The sequence below is a fragment of the Onychostoma macrolepis genome, chromosome 01 (assembly GCF_012432095.1).
Source record: "Onychostoma macrolepis isolate SWU-2019 chromosome 01, ASM1243209v1, whole genome shotgun sequence".
Taxonomy (NCBI): domain Eukaryota; kingdom Metazoa; phylum Chordata; class Actinopteri; order Cypriniformes; family Cyprinidae; genus Onychostoma; species Onychostoma macrolepis.
In genome coordinates this window covers 33,503,683-33,518,090 of record NC_081155.1, presented here as the reverse complement: position 1 = coordinate 33,518,090, position 14,408 = coordinate 33,503,683, and the positions used below count along the sequence as shown (strand labels likewise).

Here is a 14,408-nt window from a genome sequence, read left to right as displayed (position 1 = left end):
ACACTGGATTTATAATTAAAAATGGGTAATGATATTTAGTAGAAATAATCAAATATTATATTAAAATGATTAATATTAATAAAAGTAAATTATAGTACCAATAATATAATAATAATAAAATGGTACAACTGTAGATGTCTCAGTAACACAGCAAAGTAAAAATGTGTATGAGTTGTTCCCTGGTCTTTGTATTATAATAGCAGTAACATTTATATGACTGGTTTAGGATAGTTTTGTTATACTGTCTGTCCGTGTGTGTGTGTGTGTGTGTGTGTGTGTGTGTGTGTGCGGACGGTTGCTGGGGTTGGATGGCTGTGTATAAATGTCCTGAGGCTGTGTTCCAGGCACTGTTCATAGTTCATCATTTTCAATTCTGCACTTTCCCCCTCTGAGCCCCATCCTGCCGCGCCCTGGGGCATCACTCCTGTCCCCATCTCTGCCTCCCATCCACTCCCCCTTCACCCCCAGTTTATCATCCTTCCCTTCACCTTCCTCTCCTCTCATGGCTCTGAAGAAACCGAAGGACTGAGGGAAGAGTAGTCCGAGGTCACTTTCTGGTTTCTTTTCTTTGACTGAATGCAAATGTTTGAACACAGTGTATGTTAACAATGCAACTTTTATATGTGTGTGTGTGTGTGTGTGTATATGTATATAAACACATACAGTATCTCACAGAAGTGAGTACACCCCTCACATTTTTGTAAATGTTATTATATCTTTTCATGTGACAACACTGAAGAAATGACACTTTGCTACAATAGGTGCGTTTACATGGAGCATTGTAATCGGTTTAAAAGTCCAATCCGAATGAAAATGCTCCATATAAACACCTCAATCGGAATAAAAATGCCCAAACCGAATGAAATTGTAATCGGTTTGAGAGGGGTGGGATAAACCTTTCTATAAACCGAACAAAATTAAAATCCTGCCATGTAAACACTTTAAACCGATTACTTTGCGTCTACGTCATCACGTCCAGAGGTCGGGTCGTCAGAACGTGAACGTGATGTCGGCAACGGTACATTCTGTGATTTGGGGACACCGACACTACAGTAGAGACTGGGTAATAGTGGAGGTATAAAGTTAAAATTTCAATTATACAGTTAAAAACACATTAGAAAGGAGAACGCTTGCTGTGTGACGGACTGCTCTCATGTCCGGAGTGAAAAACAGATCTGAAATGAAGCGCAATTTTCTGCTTTTCAGCTTAGAAACAACACAGTGATGATAGTGAAAGTAGCTCAATGAAAATAAACAACTTGACCAAAAGTTGCCTTTGTCATTTGTATTTGTATAGATGACAGATTCATAATTTCCGATCTGCTTGAATTTATACGTGCTCACGCCATGAATGTTGTCTGAAATACGATTGTGATAAAGCAATGCTCCTTTGATTCATTGTTCAGCAACTCTTGGTAAGAAATCGTGTATTTGTTCCATTTAAGTACAGTACAACTTTGTAGTATCAGAGTACAATTAATCTCAGCTGCATTACAGAGGGACATATGATTTCTATGATCGCGTTCTGGCCATATGACTGAGCGCTCGAATGAACGCAAGGATTCAAATATTAACCGTTTATTCTAAGCAAGTGCAAACAGATATTAAAAATATTAACGTAAATATGGCGTTTTCCTCTGGTGACTTGTTTTGTTGTCACTGTAGGCTATTAGCATATCCTAAAATCGAAAGCACAGGCACATGTAAACACCATATCGGATTAGATAACGTCTCATGTAAACAGTTCATCGAATCTTTCAATCGGAATGATTTTAATCGGAATGACAAAAAAGTGTACATGTAAACGCACCTAATGTAAAGTAGTGAGTGTACAGCTTGTATAACAGTGTAAATTTGCTGTCACCTCAAAATAACTCAACACACAGCCATTAATATCTAACCGCTGGCCACAAAAGTGAGTACAACCCTAAGTGAAATACATTCTCGGGGACCCCCTTTTGCCTTCAGAACTGCCTTAATTCTTCATGGCATAGATTCAACAAGGTGTTGGAAACGTTCCTCTGAGATTTTGGTCCATATTGACATGATAGCATCACGCAGTTGCTGCAGATTTGTTGGCTGCACATCCATGATGCGAATCTCCCCTTCCAGCACATCCCAAAGGTACTCTATTACACCACCACCACCAGCCTGAACCGTTGAGACAAGGCAGGATGGATCTATGGTTTCATGTTCTTTATGCCAAATTCTGACCCTACCATCTGAATGTCGCAGCAGAAATCGAGACTCATCAGACCAGGCAACGTTTTTCCAATCTTCTATTGTCCAATTTCGGTGAGCCTGTGCGATTTGTAGCCTCCATTTCCTGTTCTTAGCTGACAGGAGTGGCACCCGATGTGGTCTTTTGCTGCTGTAGCCCATCTGCTTCAGGGTTCGGCGTGTTGTGCGTTCAGAGATGGTATTCTGCATACCTTGGTTGTAACGAGTGGTTATTTGAGTTACTGTTGCCTTTCTATCATCTCTAACCAGCCTGCCCATTCTCCTCTGACATCAACAAGGCATTTTTGTCCACACAACTGCTGCTCACTGGATATTTGGTTGTGCGTGAAAATCCCAGTAGATCAGCAGTTTTTGAAATACTCAGACCAGCCCGTCTAGCACCAACAACCATGCCACGTTCAAAGTCACTTAAATCCCATTTCTTCCCCATTCTGATGCTCTGTTTGAAATTTAGCATGTCATCTTCACCACATCTAGATGCCTAAATGCATTGAGTTGCTGTCATGTGATTGGCTGATTAGCAATTTGTGTTACCAAGCAATTGAACAGGTGTACCTAATAAAGTCTATACATATATAGACCAGGGATCCTCAAATCTGGCCCACGAGATCCACTTTCCTGCAGAGATTAGCTGTAACCCTAATCAAACACACCTGAGCATGCTAATCAGAGTCTTCAAGATCATTAGAAAATCACAGGTAGGTGAGTTTGATCAGGGTTGGAGCCAAACTCTGCAGCAGATTGGCCCTCCAGGGAAAGATTTGAGGAACCCTGATATAGACACACACACAAACTATATATTATATTATATTATATTATATTATATTATATTTATTATAAACATGGTACCATTCTTTTTTTTTTTTCTTTTTTTTTGGACTGAAGAACAATTTTACATGTCCAAAAATCACCAACTCCAAGAATCGCACTTTTAAAAGCAAAAGCCAGCTGTGTAATTGTGTTGCAACTGTTTCTAATGGAGTCTTTTCAAGTGTAGTCAGCCCACAGTGGAAATAACCAGAATGTTTGTTATAAAGTTGTCATACAGGCCGACAGTGTGACCATATGGCCATCAGAACAGGAGAGGCATTTCAACACGCTTCTAGTTTTAATATCCAATTTTAGAACAAGGCTGTTAAAACTTCCATAGCTGTGCTGAAAATGACATCTTCAACTTTCCAAGGCTCTGCTCTAGTAAACACTGTATCCGTACATGGAATGAATTTCCCATGAAGAATTCAGAAGAGTGAGACAGTTATCTTATTTCACTTTCCTTAGTGTAGTAACGCTAGAATCTTAATATTTTGAATGGTAGTTTTGAGTATTTTATTTGTAGCATGAATGTTATGAATATGTACATTTTGTCTATTCACTATAATAGTTCTTTTTTTTTATTTCATAATTTAAAATGATTAGGTCAAACAAAGCAAAGCTTTTGACACCCTTAAGACACCACGAATCTTGTTAATCAGTAAATGAAGAAAATCCCATTTGACATTGAATTTATTTATAAATAAATCAAACTCTAATTAAATCCAGTTTTGTAAGAGGGAATATACACTATTCAAAAGTTTGGGGTCGGTAGGATTTAAAAAAAAAAAAAAAAAAAAAGTTCAAAAGTCTCTTATGCTCACCAAGGCTTCATTTTGCCTATTTGATCAAAATTACAGTAAAAACGCTGTGAGAGAGTTTAAAAAAATAAATAAATAAAATAAATTCTAATTTGTGCAAAAAAAAAAAATGCTGCTTATTATCAATGATACATGAAACTGAACTTTTTTTTGGTTTGTCAGGATTCTTAAAAAAGATTGCTCAGAAGAACAGCATACATTTGACAGAAATCTTTTGTAACATTGTCTTTTTAATATCACTTTAGGTCAATTTAATACATACTTGCTGAATACAAGTATTAATTTCTTTAAAAAGAAAAACAGAACATGAAATGTATTTTCTATCCTTAAAGAGCAACCTCTCTGATCTACTGTGTCCTTTCCCAATCCTGTTCTCTCTATTAATTGGGACAGTGATAGATGAGACGGGAAGCGAAGTTGCAAAAGGCCAAAAAATGATTTTCAAACATGTGTATGTAATCACGTTTTGTGTGTGTGTGTGTGAGAGAAAGTGTGTAGACTGCATCAAAACAATTGGTGTCATTGTTTTGTATGGGATCAGGCAGCTGACTCAGACATTACTTTGCAAGGTCTCACCTCTCACGCGGAGAGATGTAAAGGAGTGTCTGCTGGAAGGCTACACACCGAAGTGACATTTTTTTCCTCATGGAAAATGAGATGAGGAGGAATATACGGTGTATCTGTTTCAAGAGACATTTAAATAAACCTGACTCAAATTCATATGCAGATAAGTCTAGCCTGCTCCCCAGCTGTTTCCTGTTACTGATTTCTCTCACACACTCAAGACTTGCCCTGTGTCAGCGGCTGCTCTCTGTATCTCCACACTTGGCTTAACCTTGTTTGGTGTGAGCTCACTTTACCACCCACAACGAGTCAGATTGTGTGTGTGTGCGCTATCCGCTTGTTTGTGTGTTTCTTGTGGTTCTCGCCAAAATCGCACGTGTGTTCTTTTAAGACGCGCCTCTAGTTTGCATCTTGAAAGCCTTTCAGTGACGTGTGTGTGGGTTTTGTGTTTGAAAGTTTGTCTGAGTAACTTGTTAGTCACTCAAAAATGCTTTAGAAAGTCAGTCGTCCCTTTTCCAATGCCACCCCTCGTAAACTATGACTCCTCCAAACTGAGTAGACCCAGAGCTCATCAGGCTATACAGTGTTAGTGTGTGTGTGTGTGTGTGTGTCGACTGACTTCCAGTAAAAGGTGATGAAGCTGATATGATGTGTTCAGATATTCCTACATGTTCAAGCCTTTGTTACACACACTGACTCATGTGTCACTGCATGTTTCTCCATGACTTGGAGAGGAGACGGCTGACTTGGAGTTGAATGTGTTTGAGTAACACCGGCTGAGCAAGTGTGTGTGTGTGTGTGTGTGTTGAGCAACAAGCTATGGGTTTCCTCAAACTTTCGTGAAGTGACCTCACACTGCCTTAGGCAACAGAGGCAGTGATATCATTGGCAGGAAATGCCACTAATGCCAGTAGGCACAATAGCTGCTTGTGCTCTCAGTGGACAAAAGGAACGAGCACATGTACAAAACACCTTTTTATTTCTATTTTTATTTTTTGTTGTTGTGCTAAATTAATTAACATGAGTTATCAAATAGTGGGAAATTGCTGGAGTAGAAAATAACTCATTTTGTGGTAAATGAGTGCAGCAGTGAGCAATATTTGGTTGGTAGACCTGAATATTGGAAATTGAATGTTGTTGTTGTTAATATTCATAAACAAGAGGGTTTTATAAAAGAATACATTTTAATTGACCTGACTTTCATCTGTGAAACACACAAGAAAATATTTAGCAGAATATTTAAGCTGCTTTCTGTCCAATGAAGGCTGTCAAGCTTCAAAAAGCACCATAAAAGTAGCTCACATCTCATGTTCCAAGTCTTCTGAAATCAAATGATAGCTTTGTGTGAAGAACAGATTGAAAATCCACCCTAACTCTCAAAGCTCATTTCCGCTTCCATATATTCAAACTTAGCATGACACATTTTAACACATTTTTGTATAAAGTAATCCTATAAGTGCTTCAAAGGCCTGTAGTATCAAGATGTTTAGGCGATGATTCAGTTTGAATATATGTGGTTTGTAATTGCAGATGAGTAATTGAGGGATTTACTATGTTTTGTCCCTCAGACGGAGGATTCTCCAAGTCCAAAGAGACAGCGTCTTTCTCAGCAGTCTGTACTGGAGTTTACCTCTGCCCCTCCTTCCACACCCTCACCACCAATCAGACCATGGGAGCTTCCACCCAGTCGCAGACCACACCCCTATCCCCACCCACACTACCACCCTGAACGCTGCCACACACCTGCACGGCACAGACGCAGGTATGCTCTTGTGTTAGTTTTGACTGTTAGTACTGAGCTGACAGCTAATCATGAAGGCAGTGACATTTGTCAGGTGTTTGTGTATTGCTTTTATAGTACATTTGTAAGCAGCATTTGTAAAACAGATTGGATCACTGTATTATGACTGACTGTTAGATGACACATTTTGTGGTATAAATTCATAATCCTAGTCTTTTTTTTTTATTTTTTATTTCATTAGTCTCCCAGTGAGCAATTTTAATATGGCTGTTTATTAAAATTAAACTTCCTTTTTTTTTTTTTTTTTATATAAATAAACATTCAATACAGTCACTGTGTGTATCTATCTATCTATCTATCTATCTATATATATATATATATATATATATATATAATCATATCATAATTAATATAATACGCATTAGATTTAGTGAATGTTAATTGTTTTTATTAATCTTTTTTTTTTTTAATTTTTCTTTTTTACATTCAGTGCTTCCAGTGGATATATTATAGTTTATATATTATATTATGGTATATTGTAAACATTACATTTTAGTGAATTTTTTTTTTTTTAGTATTTATATTGATAAAAACACTGGAGTAATGGCTGCTGAAAATCCAATTTGATATACAGTACTGTATATTCAGCTTTGAATATATTTTAAAAGGTAACTTATTACTGTCATAGCAGCACATAGAAAAGTAGTTTTTAAATTGTAGTAATTTCACAACATTACTGTTTTTTTTTACTAGGTTTTTTTTTTTTTGTATCAAGTAAATTGGTAAGCATAAGAGACTTTCAAAAACATTTAAAATTGTTTTTTTAATTATTCCATAATTTTTAACTGCCAGTATGTATGTGTATAGTATAAACTTAGGATTATTACTGTATATTAAATAAATGTGACTTTGCCTGTGCAGTCCTCCAGTGCGGCGTCAGCGTGGCCGGCGAGAGCGTCTGTCACGGCACCATCCCCCTCATGGGTCCCCGGGTGGGGGACAGGATGAAAACTATCGCCACCCTCCTCACCCACATTCGCTTCATCCCTACGGCCAGCCACCATCCCATCCTCCACCTGGCCTTGATGAGCCCCGGGCCTTTCACCCCCCCACGCTCTCGCCACGGTTATTGCACCCTCCGCAGCAGGGAGCCATGGTGATGGACCTCCATGAGCAGGTTAGAGGGTTGGGGCAGGGTCTCTGTGAGATGATAACTGGGACCAAAGGTACCCTAATGAGGTTTCCAGCGAAGACGGTTAAGCAGACTCTTAAGATGTCTTGTATCATAACTTTTTTTGTGTGCGTCATGTACCCCCACAGCCCCATTAACAGGGCTCAAGGACCCCTTCATCAACCAAAGCAGAAAGGTCTTTATCTTAAATCTTATTATACTGGATATTATTTAGCATTTACAGATGCTTATTTCCACCATGGAAAAAAGGTTATTGCATTTTCTCCTCCCTCACAGATGTGAGGTTTTTTTCCTTGTAACTACTTGTTTATATCTTGCAATTCTGAGAAGAAAAAAAAAGTGTTAATTGTAAGTTTACATCTCACAATTCTGACAAAAAATAAATCAGAATCACAAGAAAATTCAGAATTGTGAGATGTGAACACATTTTTTTAAAATGCTGTTTCAGAATATAAAAAAAAAAAAATGGAAATAAGCTTCCATTATCATAATTGAAGTGGCCATTTTTTGGATGGATCATTAATAAATCAAACAGACTCTTTATTCATAATTTTTGTTTCTGTGTGCGCATTTTAGCTCCCTCAGGGTACAGTGCCGGTGTCATATACAGTTTCTCCAGTGCCGCCCCATGGTCTACCTGCCCCCCTCTGTACAGGACAGCATCTCCCAGCATGCTCTTCTCAACAGCAGGTGCCCGCCTGTTCTGTGGTCTTCAGCGGACAGCAACACTATCCAATCTGTAGCGTACCACCTCCTGTAAGTGTATATCAGGGTGTGTAAAGCATAGCATCAATTGATTTTGGTGAACTCATTTGATTTGGTTGTATCTGCTGCCCCCCAGTGGTGGCAAGTTGATACCTTCCTGTTTTGACCTTTTGAAATGTTTTGTAGTGGCCTGAAACTGATAGTGGAATGTCTGTCTGTTTGTTTGACCTGCAGATGTTGCCAGCATGTTCAGTGCAGCATTTGCCAGTGCCGTACGCCGCATTTCCTTCTCTTCTCTCCAGTGATCCACCCTTCCTGCTGCATCCGCCGCATCTATCACATCATCCGCCCCACCTCCCCACGCCTGGACAATTCTTACCCTTCCAGACCCAACAGTCTCGATCTGTGAGTATGCAATCATATGCCCACAGTTTTATATTTTACTAGTTATGCTATTAACATAAAAATTTGTATGGTATATAGTTATGTTTATTAAAGGATTCTCTTATACTCAACAAGGCTGCATCTATTTTATCAAAAATATAGTAAAACAGTAATATTGTGAGATATTATTACAACTGTTTTATTATAAATTTTAATTTTTATTAACAGAAATTTTTTTATGATGATGATTATTATTATTATTATTAATGTTGAAAACCGTTGTTCTGCTTAATATTTTTGTGGAAACCGATTTTTTTTGCCCTTGGATTTTTTTAATAGAAAGCTTAAAAAACATTTTTGTAAAATTTAAAATCTTTATTTATTTATTTATTTATTTATTTATTTTTATCAAGTTATCATGCATCCTTGCTGAATAAAATTTCTAATTTCTTAATAAAAATCTTACTAACCCCAGACTTTTGAACTGTACAATGTGTGTGTATATGTATATATATGTGTGTGTGTGTGTGTGTGTATATATATATATATATATATGGAATATTTAAAGTAAATTAATATATTGAAATATTTACAATGCATAAATATTCTATAATGTGTAAATATTTACATTAATCCTTGCATTCATGTTTTTACTGTAGTTCTGCTACGTTAGACTACAACTTTTTTTTTTTTTTTTTTTTTTTTGAATTTTAAAATATTAACATTAAATATGCATGTTTGTCTTTTTGACTAGCCACTGCAGAGGATAGAGAATGAGGTTGAGTTGTTGGGAGAACACCTGTCGGTAGGTGGAGGGTTTAGCTATCCTCATTCGGGGCATCCTAGTCCTCTGCCCCCTTCCACCCCACTGCAGTTCCTCTCTCATGAACCCCTGCCCCAGGAGCTCTTTGGAGTGGTGAGTGATCTTCATGCTTCATCACCTCTGCACACTGCAATCTAAAAAAGCTGATGAAGGTTTTATGTGTTTTTTTCCTGTGTGTTCTCTCCAGCCGTATCCACACTTCATGCCTCGGCGAATCACAGGCAGACGTTACCGCTCTCAGCAGGCTGTACCTCCACCTCCTTACCACCCAAGTCTGCTGCCCTACTTCCTGTGAGTTACACATGCAAACATACACCAGAGTGTTGTGTTGGAGAGCCAACGAGCTGTAGAATAATAATGTCACTGTTTTGTTTCTATTTGGTGGGCCAGATCTGTTCTTCCAGTCCAGCCAACAGCAGTGGGTCCCACCATTAGCTTAGAGCTGGATGTAGATGATGGAGAGGTTGAGAATTATGAGGTGAGAGTTCTAGATCACGCTTATAAATAATTATTTCAAAGACAGATCACTTTTTAGGTATACTTTTGTTTGGGTATTCTGTTTTACATGTGCTTTTGTGTTTGATTAGGCTCTGTTAAACCTTGCTGAGCGGCTTGGAGAAGCGAAGCCTAGAGGTTTGACAAAAGCCGATATCGAACAGCTGCCTTCCTACAGATTCAACCCCAGCAACCATCAGTCAGAGCAGACATTGTGAGTACAAACTTAAAAACAAACTAATTATTATTGAACTATTTTTGTGACCTTATTCTAATAATTGAGAGACTACATGTATACATGAATATTTGTACTCTTAAAGGGGTAGTTCACCCAAAAATGAAAATTTTGTAATTCACGCTCCATCACATCCCTCACAACCTGTATGAGTTTCTTTGTCAAACGTAAGATATTTTGAAGAATGCTGGTAATCAAACAGTTGATGGTCCCCATTGACTTCCATAGTATTTGTTTCCTTACTATGGAAGTCAAAGGGGACCAACAACTTTTTGGTTCTTTTAAAATTCTTCAAAATATCTTCAATATTATTATTTTATTTTTTATTTTTTTGTGTTCAACACAAGAAAGAAACTCATACAGGTTTGGAACGACATGAGGGTGAGTAAATGATGACAGAATCTTCATATTTGGATGAACTATTCCTTTAAAGAAATCTGAAGGAAAAATGTCTGTTCAGGCTTTTTTTATTTAAATACATTTTAACAAACTCTTGCTGTTAAAAAAAGTATAATAGAAAATATTTTTCCCCTCTTTCCCTGTAGGTGTGTAGTGTGCATGTGTGATTTTGAGTCTCGTCAGCTGTTGAGAGTACTGCCCTGTAATCATGAATTCCATGCCAAGTGTGTCGACAAATGGCTCAAGGTAAGCAATCTTGCAAATTAATTTAATTTTAATTTATTTTTTATACATTCATAGTAGTAGTAGTAATAATAATAATGTGTTATTGTTATTATACCTTTTGATTAAATTATGTCAAGAATTTTCAGTGGTTCTCAACCTTTTAACTCAAAGGTCTCCTTTTCTAACACAATATTCACAGCCTCCCCGATATAGGCTATTTCTCTTATTTCTTCTGTAATTGACAACACTTCTTTTTCTCAAATATGTGTTTTTTACCACAATGCATTTTTTAAAGAATTTAATTGAAGGCAGCAGATGTTGAAAGGTTATTGATTTAGTTTAATGTATTAGAAAATGTTATCCCTAAGCCCCCTTGGAGGTTTGCTGAGGACCCCTGGTTGAGAAGCACTGTTTTAAGGTGTAGCCACATTTTCCATTGCTCTGTGAATTTTCACAGACGAAATCCAGTTATTTCACTAGGAATCCATGCAGTTGAGAATTTTGTGTCAGGGCAAAAGATTTTCCATGCACATTTTGCAATGACTTCCAGTTAATCACAGAAATTTACCATGATGACCAACAGAAAGCTGCTTGGTTTGAAATTGACTTCATACATTGCTACATTATTGACAATAGTCAGTGGACACCCCCACCCTTCCAATTTGTTATCGTGAAGGCACCTTTATGCAGATAGATTTGCCTAACCTACTGCTTGTCTTCAGTTATGATCTATATATTTCTTAGACCTATTTGACAATTTATCCTCCTCTGTCTTCTAGGCTAACAGAACCTGTCCTATTTGCCGAGCAGATGCCTCTGAAGTCCAGCGGGATTCCGAGTGAAGCTGCTCACCGAACACACACACACACACACATGCGCGCACACACACCACTAAACACTTCAGTCATTCTCCTACCCTGTTACATTCTATTAACTTCCACATGCATAATTACTCCTCGCACACAGATGACTGCTGCAAAAGATTCATAAAAACTTTATGCATCAAAATCATCGTTTGATATTCATCTATGAATATCCAACTAACTGAGACACACACAAACACACACACATCCCTTTGGTTGTTTGATCACTAATTCTTTGAGTGGAAGTCCAAAGATTATGGTTCATATTATCATTCTGGTTATGATATTTTGTTTTTGTTTTGTTTTTTAAAATATAAATATATATAGTTTAGTTCTCCCCTTTGGGAGCGGGTGTTGGTATGTTGCAGTCTTGTGTGAGTGAGTGAGTGTGTATGTGCACTAACATTCCCGGCTATGTGAGCACACTGTGGTGTGGTGGTCTTTACGAAGGTTAATGTTGTGAGCATGGGCTTTTATATTTTACCAACAAATATAGCTATATATAAATATGTATGTATGTATCAATATAGAGGGACAAATTACAAAATTCATAATTTTTTTTGTTGTTGTTTTTTCCAAAAAAAGAATTATGGAACTGTCTTTTTCCAAAAATGGGACAAAAGATTCAAATTATATCTATACATAAAACGGGACTTTTGGGTGGGTCTTGCTCAATTATGATTTAGCAGTCTTTATAGAATTGGAAAACTGTGAGGTGTGTGTGTGTGCTTTTGTGTGAAAGAGAGTGTGTTTATTAGAGAATCAGTTGTTTGTTATTTATCCCATATGTATGGTACAGAACACTGGCTTGTCGCTCTCACTTTTATTCTTGTCTGGGATTGGCTGAGGATGCTGACTGACATGACATGTGATTGGTTTGGAGGGGCAGTGGAATATTCTCCAAGTTCTTATTTGATGTATCCTGCTGCAAACTTTTTTTCTTCTTCGGTTTTATTTGCCGCCTATCACGTTTACCATCTACGAAACAGAAATAACCTTTTAAAAAACCATTAAATATGTATTTCTAATCCATAGCCAGTCCTGCAGATTGATTATGTAACGAAATCACCACTTTTCTCATTTAGTGTCATAGTTTATCCAAAAGTGAACATTTGTGGAAAATGTACTCATCCTTATGAATTTTCTTCTTCTGTTGAACAACAGATATTTTGAAGAATGTTGGTAACCCAGCAGTTTACTTCCATGGTATTTTCCCCCAAACTATAGAACTGTTAGGTTACCAACATTCTTCAAAATATCTTCTATTGCTCTCAACAGAAGAAAGTAAATTTTGACAGGTTTGCAACAACTTGAGGGTAATTCAGATTTAGAGTAAATGTCATTTTCTTTTTTTTGTGTGAGCTATCCATAAAAAAACTTGCATTTCTTAAAATAGTGATTCTCCATCTATTAAACCCAAGCTAAAGTTTCATTTTTGCAAATTAGTCATATGCTTGTTAACCCACGATACCCCTGAGTTTACCTAAATTAGCTGTCATTTTTAATTTAGGTCATTATTTGATTTCGTATGTCTTAAAATTTAGTAATCAAGGACTCAAGGGTATGTGTATGCACAATGCCTGTTCAAAGAGTACCGATTATATCGTAGCATTTCTGTTTCTTTGAAAAGGGAAACGCACTGATTCTGCAGGATAAAATGGAGGGCAACACACACGGACCCCTTGCGAAATGCGGCGTTTTAAGTACCTTCCCTTTATCCCTGCAAGGCTCTTGGTCTTAGTAAACGGTTTACATCTCTTGTCCTTTCATTTGCTCTCTCACTGCCCTCTCTGTTCAGTTTTTTTTAAACAGCCTTCCAGTGCACCCATTCATACAGCCTCCATAAGGCTGTTATAGCCATTCATAGCCATGTGCGTTACTTTATAATGAATGCCTAAGATGCGTTATGACCTACAGGGGTGTTTGTGTGTGTATGATTGTTTTCTGTCATGCATTGTTATCGTTATGAATGGATATAACTGCCTGTGTCGCATTATGTAGGCTCTATGACTGGTGTAGAAAGTGTCATATGAATTGTGATGTAGTCTCAGAGCCTGCAGTGTCTTAATGAGAGATGCCTTTAAACCATTCTCCGGTGTTGTCCGCTTTAGTGTCATAAGTCGAATTCATTACCAGAAAATTATGAATTCTTTGTTCTTTGCAAACAACAAATGTGCATTACCTTACTTACTTACATTGTCATTCTGTGTTATAGAAGTTTTATTTTTCCCTGCTTGGTACAATAGCAGTTACCTCAGTTTTACTATTTATGTTTTTTCCCCTTATTCTTTTGCAACACCAATAAGAGAGCTTATGAATTCTCTTGCATTTGTTTATTGGTTGTTTTAATTCTTACCATTAAAAATACAATTGTATCATTTAACATGTTGTAGTTTCATATGTATAATATCTGTAACCAAAATCATTTGAAGGCTTGATATAAAAATTTTTAACAAACATTTGTACTTTTTTTTTTTTTTTTTTTTATATAAATGAGAGATATTACTAGTAACGCTTTACTAAGTAGTGAAAATGTTTTTTTTTTTTTTTTTTTTTTCTTTTGTCTCTGACCCCTATTCCTAGTCTTTTGGATTTCAAAGGGTGGCTCAGTAATAAATGTATAATGTTCTCTTCCTTGACCTTTTCTGTTCTTTTCTTTTTCCATTCATTCTTATCCCATCTCTTTATCTCTGTTGTTTTCATTCTCACGTTCAAGTTTTACAGCTTGGTTAAAGGAGTATTTCAACCCCTTCAAAAATGAAAAAAAATGCAATTTACACTGGGGGAAAAATGGCATCGAAACAATTTTTACTTTGAATTTTTTTTTATTATAAAAAAAACAGCATGGAATTTGGAAAAAGAAATTTTATTTTCTTGTAAATCATGCTCCAATGATATTTATTTACAATA

General features: G+C 36.8%; 1 protein-coding gene across 2 annotated transcripts in view; it reads left to right on the top strand.

Annotated features, from left to right (window-relative positions):
* The window catches only part of rnf38 (ring finger protein 38), a 35,600-nt gene extending 21,719 nt beyond the window's left edge, over positions 1 to 13,881 (top strand). For both annotated transcript variants that reach the window (XM_058777295.1, XM_058777303.1), the window contains 10 exons: positions 6,005 to 6,198; positions 7,099 to 7,354; positions 7,946 to 8,125; positions 8,309 to 8,479; positions 9,213 to 9,374; positions 9,469 to 9,572; positions 9,672 to 9,759; positions 9,869 to 9,990; positions 10,557 to 10,656; positions 11,415 to 13,881. In XM_058777295.1, the coding sequence (XP_058633278.1) occupies positions 6,005 to 6,198; positions 7,099 to 7,354; positions 7,946 to 8,125; positions 8,309 to 8,479; positions 9,213 to 9,374; positions 9,469 to 9,572; positions 9,672 to 9,759; positions 9,869 to 9,990; positions 10,557 to 10,656; positions 11,415 to 11,477 (1,440 nt within the window). In that variant the 3' untranslated portion in view covers positions 11,478 to 13,881. The remainder of the gene's footprint in view (positions 1 to 6,004; positions 6,199 to 7,098; positions 7,355 to 7,945; positions 8,126 to 8,308; positions 8,480 to 9,212; positions 9,375 to 9,468; positions 9,573 to 9,671; positions 9,760 to 9,868; positions 9,991 to 10,556; positions 10,657 to 11,414) is intronic.
* The last annotated feature ends 527 nt before the right edge of the window (positions 13,882 to 14,408 follow it).